Source organism: Pan troglodytes, chromosome 10 (assembly GCF_028858775.2).
Source record: "Pan troglodytes isolate AG18354 chromosome 10, NHGRI_mPanTro3-v2.0_pri, whole genome shotgun sequence".
In the NCBI taxonomy this organism is placed as follows: domain Eukaryota; kingdom Metazoa; phylum Chordata; class Mammalia; order Primates; family Hominidae; genus Pan; species Pan troglodytes.
In genome coordinates, this window is record NC_072408.2 from 42,572,698 (window position 1) to 42,598,169 (window position 25,472).

Consider the following 25,472-nt stretch of genomic DNA (forward strand, 5'->3'; position numbering starts at 1 on the left):
TTTAAATGATGTATCTTTATTATACTGAGGTTAAATCAAAAGGAAATGTTTCATATAAAACACTGGGGAAAATCACTTTAAAAGAGTTATCCTAAGGATTAAATCTAACCTTGGAGGTAGAACAGTTATGAGGCTTCTAGCATCAATAAGACAGCTCCATGGGGTTACCGCAGAGAGACAGGCAAGCCATAGGCTATAGGTGCAGCCCCAATAAGATACTTGAGTCGGGGAGCTTGGCGGGCCTGGTTTACATAGTAGAGAAGGGGGGCCCCTGGGCCTGCTCCAAGCCAGCCTTGCAGCAGAGCTTCCGTGTAGCGGTCAATGTCACGGTCAGTCACATCCCAGAGATTACCCAGAAACAAGGGGCTGGGAAAAGAAAAGGAGGAAATACAAAGTAAGGGCTCTAAAACAGAATACATAGGAAAACACCATTGGTGGTGGGGGTGGGTGAGTGGAGAGGATTGAACCAATGAGAAACTCCTTTGGCCCTTGGTTACAAGAGAAGAACAGAAGGGAGCTAAGGGTTAATGGTCCAGGCATGCCAGGGAACTAGGATAGGAGGAAAATGGGGCACAAGAGAGGCAAGATTCAGACCTGGGAAAGAACCTGGGGTGAGGGCAGGAGTCCTAATGCCCTAGGATGGGTCTTGCCCTTGGAGACTCACCAACCAGCCATGATGTACTTGAGCACGATGCCAGCCCCCTCCAGGTTTCCATGCACAGCCAGGGCCGCACTGCTACAGCCAAACAGCAGGGCCACTGCCCGACAGCTCAGCCGCAGGACAGCCTGCCCGTCAAGGAAGCGGGCACCAGCCCCATGCCCGGCATAGCTAAGGCAGAAGGAGGTGAGATGAGTCTTGAGCTAGTAATACCTGGCCTCTGCCTGTGTCTTCAGAGGCTCTCAAGTCCCAAAGCCTCTGGACTGCCCCTCTCCCCACATCCCTGCCTTAAGCACTCACATATACAAATCATACTTTGTCAGGGCTTCCTGCACCTGTTCAGGTCTTGGCACCTCCCCAACCACTCCTCTCCAGCCAGCTTCACTGCAGGGAAAAGGCAGGTGTGAGAATAGGGAAATGCATGGCAGGGGTCAGGTGGCAAAGACAGCAGAGGGATCATTAGATAGAAGGTGGGCTGCAACAGCTGTTTCTGGAGAAAAGGCTTGTTGCCCCTGTATGTTGTCTACCCTTCCCCACTCGTCTTCTTGTCTTCGCGCCCCTGACCTGCTGAAATTGGCTCGAAATTGCTCCTCTGTGCTTGACAGGTTATTGTGAGGGTTCAGGACATAGAAGGTACTTCGCGGATCCACCCCTTGACTCAGCACTGGCGAGGCCCCATACTGAGGAGGAGACACTGGCGATTAGGATGTTTGTCTCACCAAGAGGCCCAAGCTCTAACAATCTCAGCCCCTTTCCATGTCTGAGCCATTCCTAGGACCCTCTCCTATCTTCTCAGGTTTCTCTGCCCTTCTTTGTTGACGTCTTCCCCAGTCGCCAGTCATCCCCAGACACTACGCCCTGAACCCCACCTCTTTGATGATGGAGTAGCTGAGTAGGAAGCGGAAGGAGGGCAGCCGGGTGACAGGCAGTGCCTGGAGGCTGGGCATGCTTTCCCACGGCAGCTTCTGCAAGTCCTGGGCAAAAAGCACTAAGAGGTTACTGTCCCCAGCCAGGTATATGCAGAAGTCAGAAGGGGCATGGGGATGAGTTGGTATTCACTCCCCACTAGACACTGCCCCTCTGCCCCAGCTCCTTACCTTGTCTAGGACCAAGACAAGGTGGCTATTGCTTGGTACTGTCAGGCCCTGTAGACGTCCTACTGCCTCATTCAGGAGCTCCTGGGCTCGCTCTGGCTGGGTTGGGCACAGCCCGTAGGCCAGGGCCTGAATGTCCTGAGGGGTGAGGGCACCGGCACCACTGAGCATGATCTGCAGGGAAACAGTGGTGGTGAGCACCATCTTCATTCATGATGGCTGCTGGGAAAGGATTAAGTCCAGTTTCTTCCCTTTCCCTGCTTTCTTTTTTTTTGACAGAATCTTGCTCTGTCGCCCAGGCTGGAGTGCAGTGGCGCAATCTCGGCTCACTGCAACCTCCACCTCCCGGGTTCAAGCGATTCTCCTGCCTCAGCCTCCTGAGTAGCTCGGACTACAGGCATGTGCCACCAAGCCCAGCTAATTTTTGTATTTTTAGTAGAGATGGGGTTTCACCCTGTTGGCCAGGATGGTCTTCACCTCTTGACCTTGTGATCCACCTGCCTCGGCCTCCCAAAGTTCTGGGATTATAGGCGTAAGCCATGGGGCCTATCCTTTTTTTTTTTTTTGAGATGGAGTCTCACTCTGTCACCCAGGCTGGAGTGCGGCGATCTCAGCTCACTGCAACCTCCGCCTCCCACGTTCAAGCAATTCTCCTGCTACAGCCTCCCGAGAAGCTGGAATTACAGGTGCCTGCCACCACGCCCAGCTAATTTTTGTATTTTCGTAGAGACAGGGTTTCACCATGTTGGCCAGGCTGGTCTCGAGCTCCTGAGCTCAAGCAATCCACCTGCCTTGGCCTCCCAAAGTGCTGGGATTACAGGTGCAAGCCACTGGGCCTGGCCCCCTTCCCTGCTTTCCTCACTCACTTTCAGCAGAGTGCGGTCAGGATATTTCCAGCCACAGTCCTGTAGCAGCTCCTGTAGGCGGGAGGCCTCCTGGGCAGGGCCGGGCTCCTCACTGGACGGCAGCAGCAGCCCCTTCCAGCAGCCCAGCACAGACTTCTCTAGGGAAGCGATGAGAACCTGAATGCAGAGGGCAGACCCTTCAGTCAGAGAGGAAACCAAGCTTCTTTCTCACAGGCACTGACATTTTGGAGATGAGAAAATGCGTTTTCCAATGTGCATGTCTGTCTTACGTATCTTTCTGTTAGTTATGACTAACAGAAGTTATGACTAATAGAAGGCAAGAATCTAGAAACTTTTTTCATTTTCTGAGACTGGGAGAGTATAGACTATTATCTATCCCTCTGTTGTGACAAATATGAACAGGTGGCAATGAAAGCTAAAACTGGGAAGCTGATAGTTGGGTTTAAGTCGTTTTTTTTCTGCGTATCTTTAAATATCCATTCCCATATATTCTTCAAGTTCTGGGCTCTGAAGTTCTCCCCAGGTGACATATTTTTAAATTTAGGTCTATACTTCCAGAAGGGATTTGAAGTGGCTTTAGCACTGACCCAGGCCGTCTGGTAGAGAAGACACTGGGACCCCCCGGGTCATTCCTAGAGCAGGCCTGACCCCACCCCAGAAGCACACACCTCCATCCTGTGGTCCAGTGCCAGCCGCCCTGTCCACCATTCTCGCTTGTCAGTACAGCTGCTGTTCTCTTTCTGTGCCTTCTGGATGGCATCGAACTCATTCAGGACTGAACGCAGATGAAGCTTTGGGAGATGGGGCTGTGAGAGCTCTGCTTGTCCACGTGATCACCATCTCTCCCTCCCTCAACACAGAATGTGAGCAGCTTGACCCGAAGCCCAATCCAGCCCAACTTTGCTCCATGGCCCAGGAATCCTACCTTGTTCTGGCCAGTGGGAATCTGCACACTGACTGGGGGACTGTCCTTTTCCAGCCGGGTCAGCAGGAGGGTGTTGCCCACCGTTCCGGGCTGGAGGGTGGCCAGGGCCAACACGCACACAGTCACCCCTGACACACAGGATACAGCCAGAATCATTCAGCTGTTAAAGGAATTCCCTTCCCTGTCTTGGGCGCTCAATTCCTATCCATCACTCAAGCCAGCATCAAGAAGCCTTCCCTGGTCACTAGAGGTCAAGGTGCTCTCCCTTGCTCTAATAGCTCCCTGTGCACAGAGACCATGACTTGTACTTTGTGTCCCTCACAGCAACTAACAAAGTGAGGCACTCAAATCAAATCATGTGAATATGTTTCATGTTAGCACAGAAGACCCCAGTCATCTGAACTCACCTCTGAGGAAAGACACTGAATTTGCTGGTAATTCAAAGTTGAGGTTTAAAAAAAACAACAAACCTTCCTGATGTAAGATGCTAACAGGTGAAAAGGTATGACATAAGGGTCATAAATCTATGTAAACCAATGCCTAAAACTCCTTCACCCAGCTCCCAAGAAGATGCAGAAGAGGACAGAGGAGCCGGCCAGAAGCCTGCCCGCATACCACTGGGGATCAGAGCCAGGCGCTCCTGGAAACTCTCCTTTTCAGGCTGGGGGAAGTGGCCAGATTCCAAAGCCCTGAAGGAAAAGAGGCGCTGGATGCGGGCCAGGGGGACATCTCCAGGCGTCTCCTGAAGGCTCAGCCCCTGCAGCTGGTCTGCTATTTCAAGTGATCCTCGGTGCTTCTGGGCCTTGCTGCAAGCAACACGGGGAGGGGTGAGGTCCCATTCCTTCAAAGTCTGGACCTTCTCTCTAGTCTGCCCCAGCAGGAGTCTTGGGGATGGTCAGCACCCACCTGAGCTGTCTGTGGAGGTGGGTGAGCAGCTGGTGGCGACAGGTGATGGAGACAGACTCGGTGACAAGGAAAGCAGTGGCATAAGGATCCCGGTGGCCCAGGCACAAGGCCAGGAAGCGGCAGAGGTGGGCATAGAGCCCACTAGGAGGACAGTGACTAATGCCCCGGAAAGCAACACTCAGGGAGTCACAGATGGAGTCCAGGGTAGAAAGACCTAGAGGAACGTCAGGACACTTGGTACAGCTGAATTCCTTATTTTATAGTTGATAGGAACTTTCCAAGAAGGAAGAGTCCCTATCTCATCTCCCACATGGCAAACAGCAACTACCATTTATGAAGGGCAATGTGCCAAGTGGGGTGCCATGAAACTAACAGGCATCAACTTATTCCACCATGCTCCCTAAACCCCATTTTTACAGAAGGAATAGAAGCTTGGAGAGGTTAAGTGACCTGCACACAGCTCATAGACAGAGTGCTGGGGTTCAAACACAGGTTCAGAGGCTACTGGATCCAAATCCGAACCCAGCCTGGAAAGACAGAGGGGTCAAAAGCCCTAGAGGCTCAGCCCTCTCCAAGTGACCAACATCAGGGGTCGCATATTCACCAGTGGCTACGGGGGCTGAGGGGAGCCGAGGACCAAGGTCCTTGTCACTCTCCTTGTCTGGGCATGGGCTGGGCAGCTCCTTCTTGCTGGAATCCAGCCTCAGCAGCTCCCATTCTCCAGAAGCTGCCTCAGGGCCCGGAGCTGGAGTCTTCCCACCTGGGGAGAGAGCAGGCCTTTTTCACAGTGCTCCCTCCCCCTGCCATTCTCTTTGTTCTTCCTTCTGTAATCCACTCCCTTAGAGTCAGCAAAAGAACATTCTTCCTGTACTTCCTTGGCAGCACTTACTGCTTGTGCTTTGCCCCAGAACACACCCCCAAAACATGCACCTTCCACCTCACCCTTGCTGTCCTACCTGAGGCTGAGTCTTCCCCGTCAGAGCCCCTGAGGATCTCAAAGCTCATTTTTCTCCAGTTGTCAGTCAGTTCTTCCTCAGGGATGGTCCTCATGATCTCAGGGCCAGGCCTGGCCTGGTCACTGGCCCTCTGGGGACGCCGCTCCTCACAATGTCTTGATGCCACCTTCTTGGCCCTCCGGCTCCTGCCATTCAGGCCAGGGTTCCCAGGGGCACTACCTGGGGCAACCACGGCATCCGTCTTTAGGCTCAGACCCTTCCTTGCTCGCCCCCGGCCCCAGGAAGCAGTGCCCCGTCTCTTAGGCTCCTCTGCCAGCCAGGCCTCAGCTGAGACAGGGTCTTCCAAGTCACTGTCATCACTGAAGTTCACCTGAGATCAGAGTGAAAGGGTGAAGGGCTAAGAGGTCTTCAGTAACAAGACACCTTGTGACAGCAGGTGGCGTAGTGGAGGCACCATCAGGCACCATCACACAGGACCCTGGAAGATTTCAGAACTAACTTCTCACATGACAGCCAACACTCTAGATCAGGGGCAGCGACTCTTGGGTGTGGAAGGAGGGAGAAAATGAGGGAACAGAAGGTGGGATGAAAAGGTAAAAGAAACATTAGAGTTAAGGAAAATGTCTCTGTCTGAAACAAAGGGAGACGTGGAAATAGGTCTTGCTGTGAAAGATGTTGGCCTGGCGCAGTGGCTCACGTCAGTAATCCCAGCACTTTGGGAGGCTGAGGCAGGCGGATCACCTGAGGTCAGGAGTTCGAGACCAGCCTGGCCATCATGGTAAAACCCTGTCTTTACTAAAAATACATAAATAAGCTGGGTGTGGTGGCACCCGCCTGTAATCCCAGCTACTCGGGAGGCTGAGGCAAAATTGCTTGAACCCGGGAGGTGGAGGTTGCAGTAAGCCGAGATCGCACCATTGTACTCCAGCCTGGGCGACAGAGTGAGAGTCCATCTCAAAAAAAAAAAAAAAGAGGCTGAGCATGGTGGCTCACGCCGGTAATCCCCAGCACTTTGGGAGGCCGAGGCGGGTGGATCACGAAGTCAGGAGATCAAGACCATCCTGGTTAACACAGTGAAACCCCGTCTCTACTGAAAATACAAAAAATTAGCTGGGCATGGTGGCAGACGCTTGTAGTCCCAGCTACTCGGGAAGCTGAGGCAGGAGAATGGCGTGAACCCAAGAGGCGGAGCTTGCAGTGAGCTGAGATTGCGCCACTGCACTCCAGCCTGGGCGACAGAGCGAGACTCCTTCTCAAAAAAACAACAAAAAACAAAAAAGCAAGATATTGGGGTACTGCAAATAGCAGGAGATTAAAGTTCCACTAGGCCCTGGGGAGCTATTCCACAGGGACACCTGCTCTATAAAACACTCTCCTCCAGGACTAACCCCATCCAACACCATCACCACCACCTAGCAACAGTCCCACCTCACCTTGAGGCGCGTCTGGACTCTCTGTTGTACCCTGGGGGCCTGGGGAACTTCAGGCTTGCTCTCTGTAGGGCAGACTTCCTCAAACACCGTGAAGGGGACATGAGGGCCAGCTTGCCTGATCCGGTCTGGGGGTTTAGGTGTGCAGGGCAGTCCTCTACCTTCCAGACCTTTCTGAGAGGTATTATTGAGGCGCAGGGGAGCAGAGGCTAACTTTTGGCGCCCTCGTCCAGAACGTTTTTGGCCCTGAGTCTTAGAGGGCTCTGAGCCAGGGACACTTTTTATTAATGGTGGCTGCCAGCCCCAGGAGCTTGCAAAAAGTTGGGTAGTACAGCAGCTGAGGCCACCTAGTTTTGTGAGGGCCCAAATCAAGAGCAGGCTGGCTCGCCAGGGCTCTAGGTGGGGTATCCGTGCTGCTACAAACTTCAGCCCTGACTGTAGAACCTTCTGCAGGCTCTCGTTTGATGGCTGGTTCAGGCCCTCCAGTGCCAACAGTGTGTATGCTTGAGCCAAGATCTCATCCAAGAGGCTTGGAACCAAGGAGGGGGGTGTTTTATGATTCAGGGAAGCTTGGAGAGCTTGGGTGAGGCGCTCAGCGGCTTCAGGACAGCCCTTCAGCACGACCTGCAGCAGATCCAGACCCTGGGCTTGGTGGCCCATGGCCAGCCTCACCCCTGCCGTGACCAATACCCAGCGCAGACAGACTGCTGTGAGGACAGGGCTGGCGCAGAGCGAGCAGTCACAGGTGGGTGAATGGGACAGGAAGTTGGGTATGGGCTGGGGCTTGGTTTTCAAGACTGGGGAGGAGTTTGTAGAAGGTGCTATGGGGCCAGGCTCCTTGGCCACAGTGGCCACCAGCTCTAGAGCAGGGCCTCTTAGGAAGAGCTCCTCCTCTGGGAGCTGTGGAGGACAGGGGACCTGGGCCTGCTGCTTCCCCTTCTGCAGGTGGACCTTCTTCACAGAGTCCAGGTGCTGAGTCACCCCACCAAACTCTGGGGAGAAGGCAGAACAAGAATTACAAAACGGGGAGAAATGGCATCAAGCACTTCCTGAGCGACCTTGGGGCCCAATTCTCTAATATACGTGTTTTATATACGTACGTGTATATATATGTGTGTATATATATGTATTACTGTATAACATATCAAATATTAGTATGGCTTATTATTTTTTAGGTAAAATCTTTTTCTTTTTTTCTTTTTTTTTTTTGAGACGGAGTCTCTCTCTGTCGCCCAGGCTGGAGTGCAGTGGCACGATCTCAGCTCACTGCAAGCTCCGCCTCCTGGGTTCACGCCATTCTCCTGCCTCAGCCTCCCGAGTAGCTGGGACTACAGGCGCCCGCCACCACGCCCGGCTAATTTTTTGTATTTTTTAGTGGAGACGGGGTTTCACCGTGTTAGCCAGAATGGTCTCGATCTCCTGACCTCGTGATCCGCCCGCCTTGGAGGTAAAATTTTTGTTTTCTTTCCAACCAACAGTGGATCAAATGCAGGCCACAAAGCCCCCACACCTGCAGCTCAGGGGCCACATGGCTGAGAAAAGCAGGCTGGCCCCAGCAGGCCCACACCTGAATCCTGCCTCCTTCCCTGTGATGCTGGCCCCAAACATAGACTTCTCAACTTTCTCATTTAACAAATGAAAATAATCTATGCTCCCACTCAGCTTTATGAGGTCTAGTGTGGGGCAAATGAAGTACTAGAAGTATATGTGATTGGGGAGACAAAATGTGCCATCAATGCAATGTTTTATTATTAGCTTCGGCCCTCCTGAGGATATGTTTGTGCTACTCAATACAGTAGCCACTAGCCATGTGGCTATTGAGCACATGAAGTGTGGCTAGTGTGACTGAGGACTGAATTCTAAATATTATCTTTCTTTCTTCTTTTTTTTTTTTTTTTTTTGAGTCAGAGTCTCGCACTGTCGCCCGGGCTGGAGTGCAATGGTGCGATCTTGCTCACTGCAACCTCCGCCTCCCAGGTTCAAGCGATTCTCCTGCCTCAGCCTTCTGAGTAGCTGGGATTACAGGTGCCCGCCACCATGCCTGGCTAATTTTTGTATTATTAGTAGAGATGGGGTTTCACTTTGTTGGCCAGGCTGGTCTTGAACTCCTGACCCCATGATCCGCCTGCCTCAGCCTCCCAAAGTGCTAGGATTACAGGCATGAGCCACCGAGCCTGGCCCTAAATATTATCTAAATCAAATTTAAATAGCCAAAATGTATTAGGAAGCACTGAAAACTAGAACTAGGGTAAGTCTGGGACAGGCTCTCTGAAAGAGGGAGACCAATGGTTGGACTAAAGTCAAGGGAATGTTGCCCTGGGACCAGAAGTCAGTATCTGATTAAAAAGGGAACAAAGGCTGGGAGCGGTGGCTTATGCCTGTAATCCCAGCACTTTAGGAGGCCGAGGCGGGTGGATCACCTGAGGTCAGGAGTTCGAGACCAGCCTGGCCAACATAGTGAAACCTCGTCTCTACTACAAATAAAAAAAATTATCCGGGTGTTGTGGCGCATGCCTGTAGTCCCAGCTACTTGGGAGGCTGAAGCAGGAGAATCACCTGAACCTAGGAGGCAGGAGGCAGGGGTTGCAGTGAGCCAAGATCACGCCACTGCACTCCAGCCTGGGTAATAAAGCGAGACTCTGTCTCAAAAATAAAAAAAGGCAACGAAACCTTTACATAGAAAGATGTGCTATAGTGTGTGTCATTTCAGCACCGCCTATGGTCATGGGGACATGGCTGCTCACCTGTGCAAGACTCAAGCAAGAACAGAACCTGCTGCAGGTCCGACTGACAGAGATCAATGTCATTGCGGGCCAGCTCCAGCTCGCCCTTCAGCACCAGGAACAGGGCACACCTTGTTGAGAGAGGAGAGGAGAACCAATCAGAGGAATCCTTTGTTTTCCTGGAGAGTCTTTCTCTTTGCCTCTTTCCCAGGCCAAGCTACCTGAGTCCTTCCCTGCCTCCAAAAGGCATTCACTCCCTTAAGCTGACTTAAACGCTCCCTGGGGAAAACCCTCTACACTTCTCTCTAATCCCAACTCTCCTTGTGCCTTGGGACAGGATTTCCCAAACTGCATTCCTCAATAAAAGGATCCTGTGGGAAAACATTCTTAGGGAAACACTGTACACTAGATCTCCCTTTTGGAGATTTGCAAGGCACATCCGCATACTGAAGGACACGAGAGTCCTACAGGAAATAAAAACATCTAACCTTGATTAACTCAGCATTTCCCACTTATTTAGCCGTGGAATGCCTTTTTCCACGAATGCATCTAAACATAGCATGTAATCTGTTGAACAGTTTGGAATCCATGTTCAAGGGTGCATGGCACTTTGGTGCCATCATTGCCATATCCTCTGGCCCTGTACTTACTGGCGTGGTATCTGCAGCTTTGTTGTAAGTTTTAGGGCCTCCAAGCAAAAGGCCTTGGCTTCACTCACACTACCCAGGCGGCCCAGGTGGCAGACCAGCTTCTCTGAGCAGCTCAGCACCTCTGAAAGAACCTGCCATTTTTGTACCAGATTTTCACCTGTAGCAAAAGAGACAAGACCACCATCACTCAGCCACAGTGTGGATCCTCTGGAGAAAAAACCGCAGCCCTCTCATATAGCCTGTCCATTCCAAGAGGGCCCTGCTGTCCTCCCCAGACTCACCATAGTCCAAAAACGATGTCTCCACAGCTGCTTTCTGAGTTGAGAGAATGTCACTGCCCATCAGCAGGAGGATGATGCTTCGGAGGAGCTTATGGGAGTCTATGAGAGCTATCTCAGGTGTCTGCCAGCCTGTGGTGGGTGGGGTGAAAAAGGGAGAAGATGCAGCCAGAACTTCACCACTTTTAGCTACTAAGGCAGCAAAGCCTGCTTCCCATGCTTCCTTCTGCATTAAGGCAGGCAGAGCTAATCAATCTCATAACTCCTTCCCTCTGAGATCCCCTGGGGTCTCAGAATCCTTTCAGCTGGCTGGGCGCAGTGGCCCAAGCCTGTAATCCCAGCATTTTGGGAGGCTGAGGCAGACGGATCACCCGAGGTCAGGAGTTTGAGACCAGCCTGGCCAACATGGTGAAACCCCACCTCTACTAATAATACAAAAATTAGCCAGGCGTAGTGGCGCATGCCAGTAATCCCAGCTACTCAGGAGGTTGAGGCAGGAGAATCGTTTGAACCCAGGAGGCAGAGGTTGCAGTGAGCTGAGATTGCACCATTGCACTCCAGCCTGGGTGACAACAGCGAAACTCCGTCTTAGAAAAAAAAAAAAAAAGAAAAAAAAAAATCCTTTCAGCCTAGTATTCCAGGCAGTCACCAATTGTTTAGAGTCAGCAGGCAAACTGAAACCCATCTGCTATCCCAGGCCTACTCTGTGCAGGTTCTAGGTAGGCTGGGCCACATAGTTAGCCGGCAGAGGGGATGAGGTTTGAGAAGAGCTGACAGCAGACAGACCATACATGTCATCCAAGGGGGGCCATCCACCCTATTCTTTCACCTTGGGCACAGAGCTGCTCCCACAGGGAGTGTGAGAGGTTGTTTGACGGGAGGCTAAGGTAAGCTGCCACCAGCTGCAGGACCTGGACACGCAGCAAGTACCAAGCCTTGGAGGACTTCTGGAGGGCAGGATCCCGAAGCACAGACAGCAGCAGAGAGACACCCTTGGTCACCTGAAGGAGAGAAGGAGCCAGAGGAGGCAGTAAGGCAGTCAGGCACTCCAGAGCTTGAGAGGCCCTGGAGATTACGTGGCCCCATCCCTGAAGGCCTTGGGTATTAGAAAGATTTTAGAATTTTCTGAATATTTGCCTGGCTTTCGAGATCTCCCTGGACCTAGGCAGAATGTTCCTGACCCTGAGAAGCAGTAACAGTTCCTAGCTTTGCCCTCACCAGTGACTTGTCTGCCAATTTAGGAATGATAAAAACGTAGAGAAGAAACTAGAGCATGAGAAGGTAGAAGACGTGCCCAAGTCACACAACTAGTTTGGGAGAAAACTCAAGTCTTTGCCATCCCCTGGATTTCTAGTCCAGAGCTCCCATGCCTTCCCAGGATCACTGTTGTCCCAGCTTTTCGTCACAGGACAGACTTTCCCCCTTGCCCCTGAAGAAGGAAAAGGACTGTATCTCTACCAGAGGAGGACTGGTGAGCAAATCGCTGGCGAGGGCAAGGCTAGGAAATATGCCTGCCTCTCAGGGTCAGGAACATACTGCCTAGCTCCAGGGAAATCTCAAAAGCCAGGCAAATATCAAGAAAATCCTAAATTCTTTCTAATACCCAGGGCCTTCGGAGTTTAAGAAAGTGAGAAATACCTTCTGGTGAGTCCAGTAGAGTTGACTTCGAAGCAGATCACAGGTCAGGGAAAGGAGCAGGTATGTGTCAGTGGTCTGATCGAGATGCTTCAGGCTCGATGCTGCCTCTTCCAGGTGTAACTAAGGAAGCAATCAGAGGGCACATGAGGAAAGGCAGCCAGGCTCTTCAAACAAAACTGGAGTAAATAAGGGTGGCCATGTGGCTCACACCTGTAATCCCAGCACTTTGGGAGGCCAAGGTGGGCGGATCACCTGAGGTCAGGAGTTCAAGACCAGCCTGGCCAACATGGTGACACCCCCATCTCTACTGAAAATACAAAAATTAGCCAGGTGTGGTGGCACGCGCCTGTAATCCCAGCTACTCGGGAGGCTGAGGCATGAGAATCACTTGAACCCGAGAGGCAGAGGTTGCAGTGAATGGAGATCGCGCCACTGCACTCCAGCCTGGGCAACAGAGTGAGACTCCGTCTCAAAAAAAAAAAAAAAAAAAAAGTGGAGTAAAGTATTTACAAGCAAAATGTTCAACATGTCCAATAAATATTACATTATTTCAGATATTATAATCTGCATAGGAGTTATTGATTCACTCTCTAAAATGTCCATTTAACACTTGGTTAACCACTTTTTTTTTTTAGGACGGAGTTTCGCTCTTGTTGCCCAGGCTGGAGTGCAATGGTGCGATCTCAGCTCACCGCAACCTCCGCCTCCCGGGATCAAGTGCTCTCCTGTCTCAGCCTCCCAGGTAGCTGGGATTACAGGCATGCGCCACCATACCTGGCTAATTTTGTATTTTTAGTAGAGACGGGGTTTCTCCATGTTGGTCAGGCTGGTCTCCAACTCCTGACCTCAGGTGATCTGCCCACCTCAGCCTCCCAAAATGCTGGGATTACACGTGTGAGCCACTGCGCTCAGCCTGGTTAACCACTTTTAGATTAAAGCTATATACAGAGTAAGCAGTAGCTGGGCACGGTGGCTCATGCCTGTATTATCAGTACTTTGGGAGGCTGAGGTGGGAGATCACTTGAGCCCAGGAGTTCAAGACCAGCCTGGGCAACATAGTGAGACTCTGTCTCTACAAAACATTTAAAAATTAGCCAGGTGTGGTGGCATGTACCTGTAGTCCCAGTTACTCGGGAGGGTGACGTGGAAATGGAAATGGAAATGGAAATGACACTACTAAAAACAGAATGCTATAAACAGAATGATGTCTTCTGTTTCCAAAGTCAATATACTAGAGTGATGCAAAAATAGTAAGAGTGAGATATTTTGTGGCAAAGTTATCCAGGGGTAAACACTGCAGCCGTAAGCGCTGGCAAGTATTATTGGGGCAAAAGGGAACAGGGTTAAGCAGGAAAGAGATTACATCACACCTGTGCCTACCAGTGGTCGTTAAGAAGACGAAGTAGAAAAGGGAGAAACTGGAGGCAAGGAGACCAACCAGGAGACACTGTGATAGCTTTACATGAGCAATGAAGCATCAACTAGGGCAACAGAACCAGTTAGGAAATACAAGACTGGCGGTAGGTTCCTGCAGCAGTCTGTAAACTTAATGAACAACTGGTTTTGCAGGAAGGACAAAGATGACTCCCCTTCTTACAGCTGCCTCCAACTGCTCCACACTCCACAATTCTCCAGCCAGTTGTGGTGGTAAAAGGCCGAGAAGCTGCCCCTTTGATATCCTGTCTTCTCAGAGAAGAGGTGGGCCTCTAAAGCTATGGGCCCCCTGCAGTCTCCAGACTAGGCTGGTTGGGCACTCACCTGGGCATAGCTGGGACAGCCGAGGGTCAGGAGGAGCTGGGTGATGTGGCAGGAGGAGCCAGCTGCCTTCGAGTGGTCCTTCAGTCTCTCAGAGACAATCCGTAGCAGCAGGAGGACCTCCAGAGCCTGCATGGGCTGGTCAGCAGAAGCAGCCAAGTTTACTCCACCCCTGCTCAAGCCTCTATTTCTACCCTCTGCTCCCCAGCCCTTTGGGACCTTGGACTGTAGTTTAACCTCAGGGCCTGGGTGGAATGTAGTTACCCAGATGAAGCAATCATCACCCCACCCCTACTGTTTTAAAGCCTAGATGCCATTCATCATCAATAGCCAGGATTTTCTGAGTTCTTACTATGTGCCAGGCACTGTGCCCAGGCTTACATGCATCAGTGCATTTAACCTTCCTAACAAGTCTAATCCCAATTTTACAGTACAGGAAGCTAAGACTCACATGGGTTAAGTTGCTTGTCTAAGTTCACATAACAGGTATGTGGCAGAACCAAGTCTCAAATCTAGGGCTGAGGTAGCTTCCCCTGCTAGAAATATGGTTTAATAGCTCATAGTTAACAGCATGTATAAAGGCTTTTTGTTTGTTTGTTTCCTAATGTGGAGTCTAGGGTAGAGCTTCAGGAATTTTGTGAAACTCCCTGAAATAAGAATGTACATGGCCTTATAGGCCAGGCACAGTGGCTCATGCCTGTAACCCCAGCACTTTGAAAGGCTGAGGCAGACGGGTCACCTGAGATCAGGAGTTCGAGACCAGCCTGGCCAACATAGTGAAACCCCATCTCTACCAATAATACAAAATTAGCAGGGTGTGGTGGTATGCGCCTGTAGTCCCAGCTACTCAGGAGGCTGAGTGAGCCAGGAGAATCGCTTGAACCCAGGAGGTGGAGGTTGCAGTGAGCTGAGATCACGCCACTGCACTCCAGCCTGGGTAACAGAGCAAGACTCTATCTCGGCGGGGGGGCGGGGCGGAAAGCTGGGTGCGGTGGCTCATGCCTGTAATCCCAGCACTTTGGGAGGCTGAGGCGGGTGGATCACCTGAGGAGATCGAGACCAGCCTGGCCAATATGGTGAAACCCTGTCTATACTAAAAATACAAAAAAGTAGCCAGGCGTGGTTGCGTGCCTGTAGTCCCAGCTACTCAGGAGGCTGAGGCAGGAGAATCACTTGAACCCAGATGGTGGAAGTTGCAGTGAGCCCAGATTGCGCCACTGCACTCCAGCCTGGGCGACAGAGCGAGACTCCATCTTGAAAAAAAAAAAGAAGGCACACATAAGAATGTAAGAATGTAAAATTGTGTCTAAAGGCATCTATGTATTTTTCTGATAGGTAACAAATCATCTAATAATTAAAGCTAACTTTTTTTTTTTAAATGAAATAGCGTGAAACAGCATCTTGCTCTGTCCCCCAGGATGGAGTGCAGTGGCGCGATCTTGGCTCACTGCAACCTCTACCTCCTGGCTCAAGGGATTCTCCTGCCTCAGCCACCTGAGTAGCTGGGATTACAGGCACATGCCACCGCACCGGGCTATATTTTTTTTATTTCTTGTAGAGACGGGGTTTCGCCGTGTTGCCCAGACTAAAGCTAACATTTGAGCATACCATTTACACAATACCTCTTCCATGCACTGCTGCACTGAATAATAACGCCACGAGGCAGTAGCATGGCTCCTATTTTAGAGATAAGGAAACTTGGGCTTAGGTTAAGCAACTTGCCCAAGGCCATACACTAATGAATGAGGGAGCTTGGATTTAAAATAAGACTGGTGATACAGCCCTGCGCTTCCATCATTGGCTTTCATGGCTTCTCAGGAGGATCACAGGCCAATGAAGGCGAGGGAGCTGTTTCTGGTTTAGTCCTTGTTTATATGGGTCCCCCTCAATGCCCCACCCCATTACCTTTGCCACCAGCTGGTAGAGGGCTGCTAGGATCTGCAGTGAGGCTGCTGTCTGCTGGAGACACCGTACAGCTGGGGCCTGCCCCTTTGTAAGCAGCTCCTTCCACAGGGCCAGGGCTTGGTCCAGGCATTTGGACTGAGCTGTTAAGCCAGAAGAAAATGACTGCTGTCTCAGCATGGGCCATCTGGAGAGAACTTCCCTTCCTCCATAACATCCTCTGCCCTTTACGCCAACCTCCCACTGCTTCCACAACCTCCTACCCTATAAGGTCAGGGTTTCCCTCACCAGGGGTCCCTGTTCCACTCTTAGGAAGCCATGGAGATGCCCATGCCACACTCCATTTACCCCTCACCAGCATCTGCAGCCAGGTTGAAGGCAATGTTACTGTATAGGAAACGATCTTCCTGGAGTTTATCTTCATAGTTCAGGTCATTGACTTCAAATTCCTCCAAGTTACCAGGGGCCTGGGTTCTCCGATCCCGCTCGATACCCTGGATGGGAAGATCGGGGTATAAAACAGGGCACAGTGGTGTGGGCCTATCGTCCTGGCTACTCGGCAGGCTGAGGTGGGAGGATTGTTGGAGCCCAGGAGTTCAAGACCAGCCTGGGCAACAGAGAGACCCCATCTCTAAAAATAAAAACGAACAAAAAAAGGGCTGATACCAACTTGTTGGGGCCCAGGGACAGTAATTCCTACACCCAGTTCTGGTGAGCCCCACAGCAGCCACACTCACTTCCTGCATTTTGGCTTCCAGAGTACAGATGTAAAGCCACAGCAAGGCCTGTGCTTTATCGTCCAGAAGCTGATCTCTGGCCTGGGCCTCAGGCCTCACAGAGTCCAGAAGCTGCAGGGCTTCCCGGATAGCATCCAGAGCAGAGCTGCAGGGAGAAGATGTGCTTAAGCTGGGCCTACTATGAGTATCTGCCACAGCGCCCTGGGAAGGGCTAGCTGCAGAACAGCTGGCCTCGCCCTTTGCATGTGCTCCCATGGCCACAAGATGAAGGGAGCGCTCAGGGCTGTGGAGAGGGAAACTGGTTCTCAAGAGGGTGAGAGGACCTAGGGCAAGGAGCAAGAGTGGCCTCCGCAGCTACTACTCCTTACCAGTTGGTCTGCTGCGTAAAGTCGTGGTAGCAGAGCACCTGAGCCAGTTCTACCAGGTGGGTGGCTCGTGCCCAGGCCCCGGCTGGTGTCTCCTCGGGGCTCAGCTCCAGGAGGTCACAGATGATGTTGAAGCGTTCCTGTCCAGTGTCGGCCCGCACTGCCTTGTAGGCCTGCAGCTCCTCCCTCAGCAGGAGGGCCAGGGTCTCCGGGTCCCAGCCACTGAGGCTGTCTCGCAGAGTCCTGAGAGAGGGCATGCTCAGTACCAGGGTGGAACCCAGGAGGCATAAAGCCTCTGCTCCCTGCTCCCATGCTGAGGAGCCCCAGCCTTGGCTTGCTCAGTAGGTTTCCAGTCATGGCTTTAAAAATTTAAATCAGATTGCATTGCTCCTCTGTTTAACAAACGGCAGTGGGCTCCCACTAGGAATCATTTCCAAAGCCCTGACCATGGCCTATAAGGCCCTGTGTGATCTGGCCGCTTCCCACTTTGACCACCTTCATTCCATATGGTTCCCCATCCTATACCGCTATTCTACTACCCCCAGCATGCCGGCTTTCTCAAGCATGGTCCCAAGTTTGTTCCCACTTTGCAACCTTTGTATTTACTACTCTCTCTGCAAGGAATTCTCTTCCCTGAGTTTTTTGTTTGTTTTTTTTTAGACAGTCTCACTCTGTTGCCCAGGCTGGAGTGCAATAGCGTGATCACGGTTCACTACAGCCTTGATCTTCCAGGCTTATGTGATCCTCCCACTTCAGCCTCCTAACCAAGTGTAAATAGACTATAGGTTCATGCCACCACATTCGGCTAATATTTTTTAAGTAGAGACAAGGTCTCGCTTTGTTGCCCAGGCTCCCTGAGATCTTTACAAAGTAGATTCCTTCACATCCTCAGGTCTCATCTATCACTTCTTCAAAAAGGGCTTTCCTAAATAACCCACCTCAAGTTGCTCCCTCTTTTAGCAAATCAGTTTAATTGTCTTCATAGAGCATACATGAAGGCTGGGCGCACTGGCTCATGCCTGTAATCCTAGCACTTTGGGAGGCCAAGGTGGAAGGATCACTTGAGCTCAGGAGTTCAAGACCAGCCTAGGCAACATAGTGAGACCTTGTCTCTATTAAAAAAAAAAAAAAAAAAAAAAAGAACAGACACAAAATGCAAAATGTACTTTTAAAAAATATCTCCCCAAGTAGAATATAAGCTCCATGAAAGCAAGACCACTGTCACCACTATACCCCCCAAGTAGCACAGTGGCTAGCATACAGTGGGCACTCAATGAATAACTAATGAATGAAGGAATTAGTATTTTTCAGACATAAAGATGAAAGGACATGACCATGAGTACCAAAAGCCACCCTATCCATGGGAGAAACATGGTTGACCCTCTCCCCAACTCACTTTTTTTTTTGAGACGGAGTCTCCCTCTGTCACCCAGGCTGGAGTGCAGTGGCATGATCTCGGCACACTGCAACCTCCGCCTCCCGGGTTCACGCCATTCTCCTGCCTCAGCCTCCTGAGTAGCTGGGACTACAGGCACCCGCCACCACGTTCAGCTAATTTTTTGTATTTTTAGTAGAGATGGGGTTTCACCGTATTAGCCAGGATGGTCTCGATCTCCTGACCTCATGATCTGCCCGCCTCGGCCTCCCAAAGTGCTGGGATTACATGTGTGCTGGGATTACATGTGTGAGCCACTGTGCACGGCCAATGCCCAGCTAATTTTTGTATTTGTAGTAGAGACGGGGTTTCACCATGTTGGCCATGGTCTCAAACTCCTGACCTCAAGTGATCCACCCGCCTCGGCTTCCCAAAGTGCTGGGATTACAAGCATGAGCCACTGCGTCTGGCCCTCAACTCACTTTAGCTGTAGCTCCTTGTCTCCAGCCCTGGCCGCATCCATCTTGACCCGAACCCAGAAAGTGACTGGCTCAGCCATGTGTTCAGGGCTACAGGGTTGCAGGGCTGCCAGCCACAAAATCACCATCTTGCAGCCCTGGGCCTGTTTACCCAGTTTCTTCAAACTCTCTACTTGTAGCCGGAAGCACCTGTGCAACTGACCAGAGAAAGGGAACAGACCAAACTGGAGAGGAACCAGTGAGTGTGTATGGTGGAAGGGGATATGCATGCAATAGGTACATACACCACATGAGGGGGCGGGGTTGGCAGGTGGGTCTCCTGAGCCACACCCACCCAAGGTAGGAGACACCTAAGAATGAAATACTCTGAGTGCCTTCAACTCAGAGGCTGCAATCCACTCCACCCCTATGTTCATCATCCACACCCTTGAAAACCTGCTTCTCCTGTAATCCTTCTCAGCAAATGGCACTGCCTTCTCCTGAGTAAGAAATGTGGGGCCATCTCTGATGTTCCCTTCTCTCGCTCTCCCTCCCGCCAGTCACCTACCAGGTTAATCCTTGGCTTCTCGCACCCATCCACTGCATTCCATCCCTCGTGCAGCTGCTTCAGTTCAGCCCACCTTTCCCTACCTAAAATACTATAGCAGCCTGATTACCCAGTCTTTTCTCCTGCACTCTATTCATCACAGCGGAGTCAGGGAAATCCAAAATGCCTGTCTGCTGTCATGCCTCCACTTAAATCCTTTAGAGGCTTATCATCTCAGTTAAGATGAAACCCAAGCCCCTCTATGACTCATCTTGCTTGCCAATCCCGCCAATGCATCAGTTCACAGGTATTCTTGCTTAAGAACACTGGTTCTTGCCCAGCGCGGTGGCTTGCGCCGGTAATCCCAGCATTTTGGGAGGCCGAGGCGGGTGGATCATGAGGTCAGGAGTTCAAGACCAGCCCGGCCAAGATGATGAAACCCCGTCTCTACTAAAAATACAAAAATTAGCCGGGCATGGTGGCGCATGCCTATAATCCCAGCTACTCAGGAGGCTGAGGCAGAGAATTGCTTGAACCCAGGAGGTGGAGGTTGCAGTGAGCCAAGATCGTGCCACTGCACTCCAGCCTGGGTGACAAAGCAAGAGCAAGACTCAGTCTCCAAAAAAAAAAACAAAAAAAACCAAGAACCCAGGTTCTCACTCTCCTTGCTCAAAGGACCACCTGGGGGATCTTTGAAAATATTCAGATGTGAGATGGAGTCTTGCTCTGTAGCCCAGGCTGGAGTACAGTAGCACAATCTCGGCTCACTGCAAACTCCACCTCCTGGGTTCAGGCAATTCTCTTGCCTCAGCCTCCAAAGTAGCTGGGATTACAGGCACATGCCACCACGCCTGGCTAATGTTTGTATTTTCAGTAGAGACGGGGTTTCACCATGTTGGACAGGCTGGTCTCAAACTCCAGACCTCAGGTGATCCACCTGCCTCAGCCTCCCAAAGTGCTGGAATTATAGGCGTGAGCTATCACGCCCGGCAAACACTAGAGATTCTGATGCAATTAACTTGGGGCAGACATTAGAATTTTCTTAAAGGTCACTCAGGTGATTCTAATGTGCAGCTTGGCTGGAAACCAGTAGCTTAGGACCAGGCTAAATATAAAAAGTGAGTCAGGCCGGGTGCGGTGGCTCACACCTGTAATCCCAGCACTTTGGGAGGCTGAGGCAGGCGGATCACCTGAGGTCTGGAGTTCGAGACCAGCCTGGCCAACCAACATGGTGAAACCCCGTCTCTACAAAAAATACAAAAATTAGCTGGGCGTGGTGGTGGGCACCTGTAATCCCAGCTACTTGGGAGGCTGAGGCAGGAGAATTGCTTGAACCTGGGAGGCAAAGGTTGCAGTGAGCCAAGATTGTGCCACTGCACTCCAGCCTGGGCGACAGAGCGAGACTCGTCTCAAAAAAAAAAAAAAAATGAGTCAACAGTAAGTAACAGCACAGTGAGGTTTGGGAAACACTGCTCCAGATACTGGTGTCAACATGCTGCTATTAACCTCCCACTCCAAGGCAGGGTGCTGGCGAGGCCCTTCCCCGCTCCCCCCGCTCCCCAACCACATAAGCTCCTTTCCTGCATCTCTCATTCCCTTGTACCTTCTCAGGAGGCACCTCGGGATAAGTGCCTGGCTTCACCAAACCCAGGTGCTGACAGAGCGGCTCGGAGATGGCACAGGCCTCGGCATAGAGCTTGTGACTATAGAAGCTGTAGGCCAAATTACTGGTGTAAGAAGCTGCAGGGGAGAAAAGGCACAATTGACCATAGGAAAGGCTCCCACCACCCTCTCCTCCTGGAGAGGCAGCAGAGATCAGCTGGATCTGTGGTCAGTTCAGCAGCTTCCAGATCAGACAGGAACCCCTACTGCTAGGAATGGGGAAGGGGCGGCTCTCCCCTTCCTGCCCCAAATAGGCCCATGCCCTTCACACCACTCAGCCCGTCTGCACTCGTTTTACAAACGAGACCCCCTCCTGCCTCAGCACTGGCTGTTTCTTCTGCCAGGGATGTTCTTTTCCAGGAACCCACATGGCTGACTCCCTCACATCCTCCAAGCCTTTGCTCATGTCACCCTCTCAATGAGGTCTACCCTGACCACCTGATTTAAGGTGGTAACTTGCCCCCCGTCATGCACCTTAGACTCCCAATTCCCTTTCTTATCCTGCTCTACTTTTCCTTTCCCCCACATTTCTTATCACGTTCTAATATGTTGATAATTCACTTATTTACTGAATCTGTTTATCTTTTCCCCCCAAACTAGAACATGGCTCCATGAGGGAAGGAAACTTTGTTTTGCTTACCGACACATCCAAGTACTCCAAATAGTGCGTTGCACACAGTGAGTACTCAACAAATTTTTTTTTTTTTTTTTTTGAGACAGAGTCTTGCTCTGTCGCTCAGACTGGAGAGCAGTGGCGCGATCTTGGCTCACTGCAAGCTCCATATCCCGGGTTCACACCATTCTCCTGCCTCAGCCTCCTGAGTAGCTGGGAGTACAGGCGCCTGCCACCACGCCCGGCTAATTTTTTTATTTTTAGTAGAGATGGGGTTTCACTGTTAGCCAGGATGGTCTCGATCTCCTGACCTCGTGATCCGCCCGCCTCGGCCTCCCAAAGTGCTGGGATTACAGGCGTGAGCCACTGCGCCCGGCAACAAATATTTGCTGAATAAATGATAATAACTTATTTATGCAGCTTCTTGGCCATCAACATAGATGACTGGGAGAAAATAAAGTCAGTCTTCAGTACTCTGTGGGAAGAATTCTCCTTTTTTTTTGAGATGGAGTTTCGCTCTTGTTGCCCAGGCTGGAGTGCCCTCTTGCCCAGGCTGGAGTGCAGTGGTGCAATCTTGGCTCACTGCAACCTCCGCCTTGCAGGTTCAAGCAACTCTCCTGCCTCAGCCTACCAAGTAGCTGGGATTACAGGCATGCACCACCTTGCCTGGCAAATTTTCTATTTTTAGTAGAGACAGGGTTTCAGGGAGGCCAAGGCGGGCAGATCACTCGAGTCCAGGAGTTCAAGACCAGCCTGGACAATATGGCCAGACATCATCTCTACAAAAAATACAAAAATTAGCCAGGCATAGTGGTGCGCGCCTGCAGTCCCAGCTACTTGGGAGGCTGAGGCAGGAGAGTCGCTTGAACCTGCAAGGTGAGCTCGTTGCGGGGCTGAGGTGGGAGGATCGCTTGAGCCTAGGAGGTTGAGACTGTGTTGAGCCGTGATTGTGCCAGTGCACTCCAGCCTAGGTGACAGAGCAAGACCTTGTCTCAAAAAAAAAAAAAAAAAAACACCACTTAAATATACAGAAAGGTCATTTGTAATGATTTCTGGATTCTGATAAGTGAAGAAAAGGAAAAAAAAACATTAAAAAATATAGAAATAAAAAAATATGTTGAAAGGTCATAAGGTTGCATATTAGGTGCAACTGTTAATGCCAAGTTAGATTCCAGTCGAGGAAATAGTGTCTGCTGTTGTAAGTTAGCTTCATCACTTCTCTACTGGTGTTAAACACAGAGTAGCTGGTACTTATAAACATTTCTGTCACTGCCTCCTTGAACCATAAGGAACCCTCACAGTGGTCAGAACCACGCAGCAAGTACTATTCACCTGCCTAATGGGTGATGACCCTCCCACAAACTCTGTGCCTGGGACCCAGGGCACTAACCGGTCATCCCCATGTGGTCCGTCAGCTCTTGGCCCGACAGGCCCTCTAAGGCCTCCAGCATCCAGACAACGGTAGATTTACAACTGTCCACTAGTTGGGTCAGGTCAGCCAAATCAACTATCTGAAGGGACAAGAAGGGTTTGAGAGTGAGGAGTCATGCTGGGTCCAAGATGACCTCCACCGCACTCCACACCCAAAGCCAAGCAACCCCAAAGCTGTTTGAGGGCAGTGGAGCAACCCCAAACCCTATGAGCCTAGTCCAGGTACCTTGATTCCCAGACGGTACCTGACAGCCTTGGGCAAAGTCATAAACCACCACAGTGTAGAGGTGAAGTCCCTGAAAGTACATCTGAAGAAAAGACTGCTGTTGCTTGGGGGAGCCTCCATACACCTGAGGAAGGAAGCGGAAGGTTGGTATGAGGAGTAGAGATAAAGAGGGCTCCAAGCTGAAGACTGACCCGGAGTCCTGGAGAGCTGACAGAGCCCAGGGAGCACGAGGAAGGACATCCAGAAGGGCCACTGCCCTCTCAGGATAGACTAGGCTGTTTGCTGGCTCGCTAGGCACTGTCCAGAGAGCAGCTTAACAAGGAGGGAGCCAGGACCTCCAGATCTTGCCAAATACCCTAGGCTGGTAGTGAGTCCACAGACCACGTCCCCACCCTACCTCCAGGTCCTTAACTCACACCATCATCCCGCAGCTGCTGCAGAAGAGAGCAGTACCCTCCAAGAAAAGCAAAGAGGCTCAGAATGGCATCAAGTCTATAGCGCCTCTTGGTGCCTCGTTCCAGGCCTGAAAGGAAGAACTGGCAGCTCTCATACAATGCCCGAAGTGGGGGTGATGGTGCCTCCATACTCTTGCTCAGGACAGCTGATGCCTTGATCAGAAGCTTGGCCACTGCCTGAGGTCCTTCCTCCCCAACCTGCAGCAGCTTAACCCCCAGCTGACATAGCTGAAGGCTAGGGGCTAGATTGGTGTTCCTTAGGTAACTGTGAGCCTTCTCCACTGCGCTGATGGCTTTGTCATGGTGGCGGCTCCAGCAAAAGCGACGGCAGTGTTCCAAGGTGAGCTCCAAGAGGCAGAGGGCCCTCTGGGGAGAAAGAAGCCCAGAAGAGCTCCCTCTCTCACCCACCAAGGCTCTGATCACATGCCTGGAGAGCAGGTCATCTAGGAAATCAGCATCTGCTTCATTTAGACCATGGCCACTGGCATCAAATAGCTGATGGGCAGCTACCGCTCGACAGGCTGTTGGAGAAGCAAAGTGAGGAACCTCACAAGGGGTACTTTCATCCTCCAAGAGTACTAGGAAGCTCAAGGCCTTCAGCCGAGCTGCAAATGCAGCTCGCCGTTCCAACAGGGCTTCTGCCCCCTTCCAAAGCAGAGAAAAGCTGCCCCGAGCCACGGCCTCATAGTCCTGGGGAGCAGCCTCGCGAGAGCACTGCACCAAGCAGGCATGGAGGGGCTGAGCAAGGCGGAGTGTGGCCTCTGGGCTTCCTTGTGCAGCAGCATTCCGCAGTAAGACGAAGAGAATTCGTTCCAGGTAGAGGGGAGGACGCTGTGGGGTAGACACTAAGTAGCCATCACAGGCCAGCTCTGCCAGCTCCAGCAGGCTTCCCAGATGCCTAGGGCAAGCTAGCTTAGCAGTCAGCTGCTGGTTGCAAGCCCTCAGGATGGCATCACAAGCTTGTCTCCTCTCAGCATCAGATCGGCTGCTGGGAAAACCAGCTGGAGGGTTGGACAGGAACTCCTAGGAGTAGAGAAAGATATGAATGGGGCTAGCAAAGGCAGGAAAGAGGTAGAGAAAGTAACTAGAAATAGGGTTACTCAGAGAGGGTCGCCTACTTATCCATCTCTTCAAAAGGCAAACACAAAACAGCTCAGTTTGGAAAGCCAGGTGTATCCCGAGCCAGGCAGCACCCCCACCTTCAAGTCGGGCAGCAACTCTTCAGCCTCCTTCTGGCTGCTTAGCAGAGTCCCAAAGTTGACTCTTTTGAAGCTCCTCATGACACCGGAGAGCTAGGGAAAAGGAGACCAATTAGAGAAGATTGTTAATGAAGCTAACTGGAGGAAGGGAAGAGGGCTGAAGGTCGTGGAAGGAGGCAAAGAATCACATTAGAAATTTCATCGGGGAGAAAACCCACGCCAGGACGCCGTGCTCCCGTTATAAAAGGACGATTCCGCTCTTCCTTCCTCCGGGCAGATCCCCGACCGCACTACCACACCACTCGCCGCGCTACCCCAGAGGCCTCGGCCCAGCCCTTCAGCGGCCCGGGGCCGTCCCAAGGCCTCCCGACACTCCCTCCAGGAGCCACCCACGCCTCTCCTCGCGTCAGCGCTGGGGATCCCCTTCACTTCGGCACGTACCCACGCTCATGAGTCCCTTCCGGCCTTACCGCCCCAGAGCTCGCCCTCTTTCCTAGGTACAGGACTTAACCGCCTGACCAGTACTCCGCGAGGATCCAAAATGTTAACCTTCGTTTTCCGCGCCAGACCCTCCTTTCAAATATCCGCGGCTGCCAATCAGCGGGCGCGGCGCAACGCCGGGC

The 25,472-nt window shown here is 51.6% G+C and overlaps 1 protein-coding gene across 10 annotated transcripts; it reads right to left on the minus strand.

Moving 5' to 3' along the window:
- On the minus strand, positions 1–25,472 carry ESPL1 (extra spindle pole bodies like 1, separase). 10 transcript variants are annotated; one of them, XM_016923343.3, is made up of 31 exons: positions 25,320–25,472; positions 24,850–24,942; positions 23,612–24,673; positions 23,215–23,319; positions 22,929–23,049; positions 20,867–21,003; positions 18,741–18,934; positions 16,887–17,126; positions 16,519–16,663; positions 16,137–16,275; positions 15,785–15,924; positions 13,883–14,017; positions 12,125–12,244; positions 11,316–11,487; positions 10,490–10,618; positions 10,209–10,365; positions 9,580–9,689; positions 6,839–7,827; positions 5,406–5,775; positions 5,054–5,209; positions 4,450–4,663; positions 4,159–4,349; positions 3,544–3,671; positions 3,287–3,409; positions 2,619–2,774; positions 1,756–1,926; positions 1,528–1,632; positions 1,223–1,338; positions 974–1,042; positions 665–829; positions 1–366 (listed from the first exon to the last, which is right to left on the minus strand). In XM_016923343.3, the coding sequence occupies exons 2-31, from the start codon at positions 24,928–24,930 to the stop codon at positions 165–167; spliced, it is 6,342 nt and encodes a 2,113-aa protein (XP_016778832.1). In that variant the 5' UTR covers positions 24,931–24,942; positions 25,320–25,472; the 3' UTR covers positions 1–164. The 10 variants fall into 10 exon arrangements, with proteins under 10 accessions (XP_016778832.1, XP_016778830.1, XP_063641672.1 ...); XM_016923341.4 differs by having other exon boundaries at positions 959–1,042; XM_063785602.1 differs by having other exon boundaries at positions 959–1,042; positions 24,769–24,942; positions 25,320–25,427.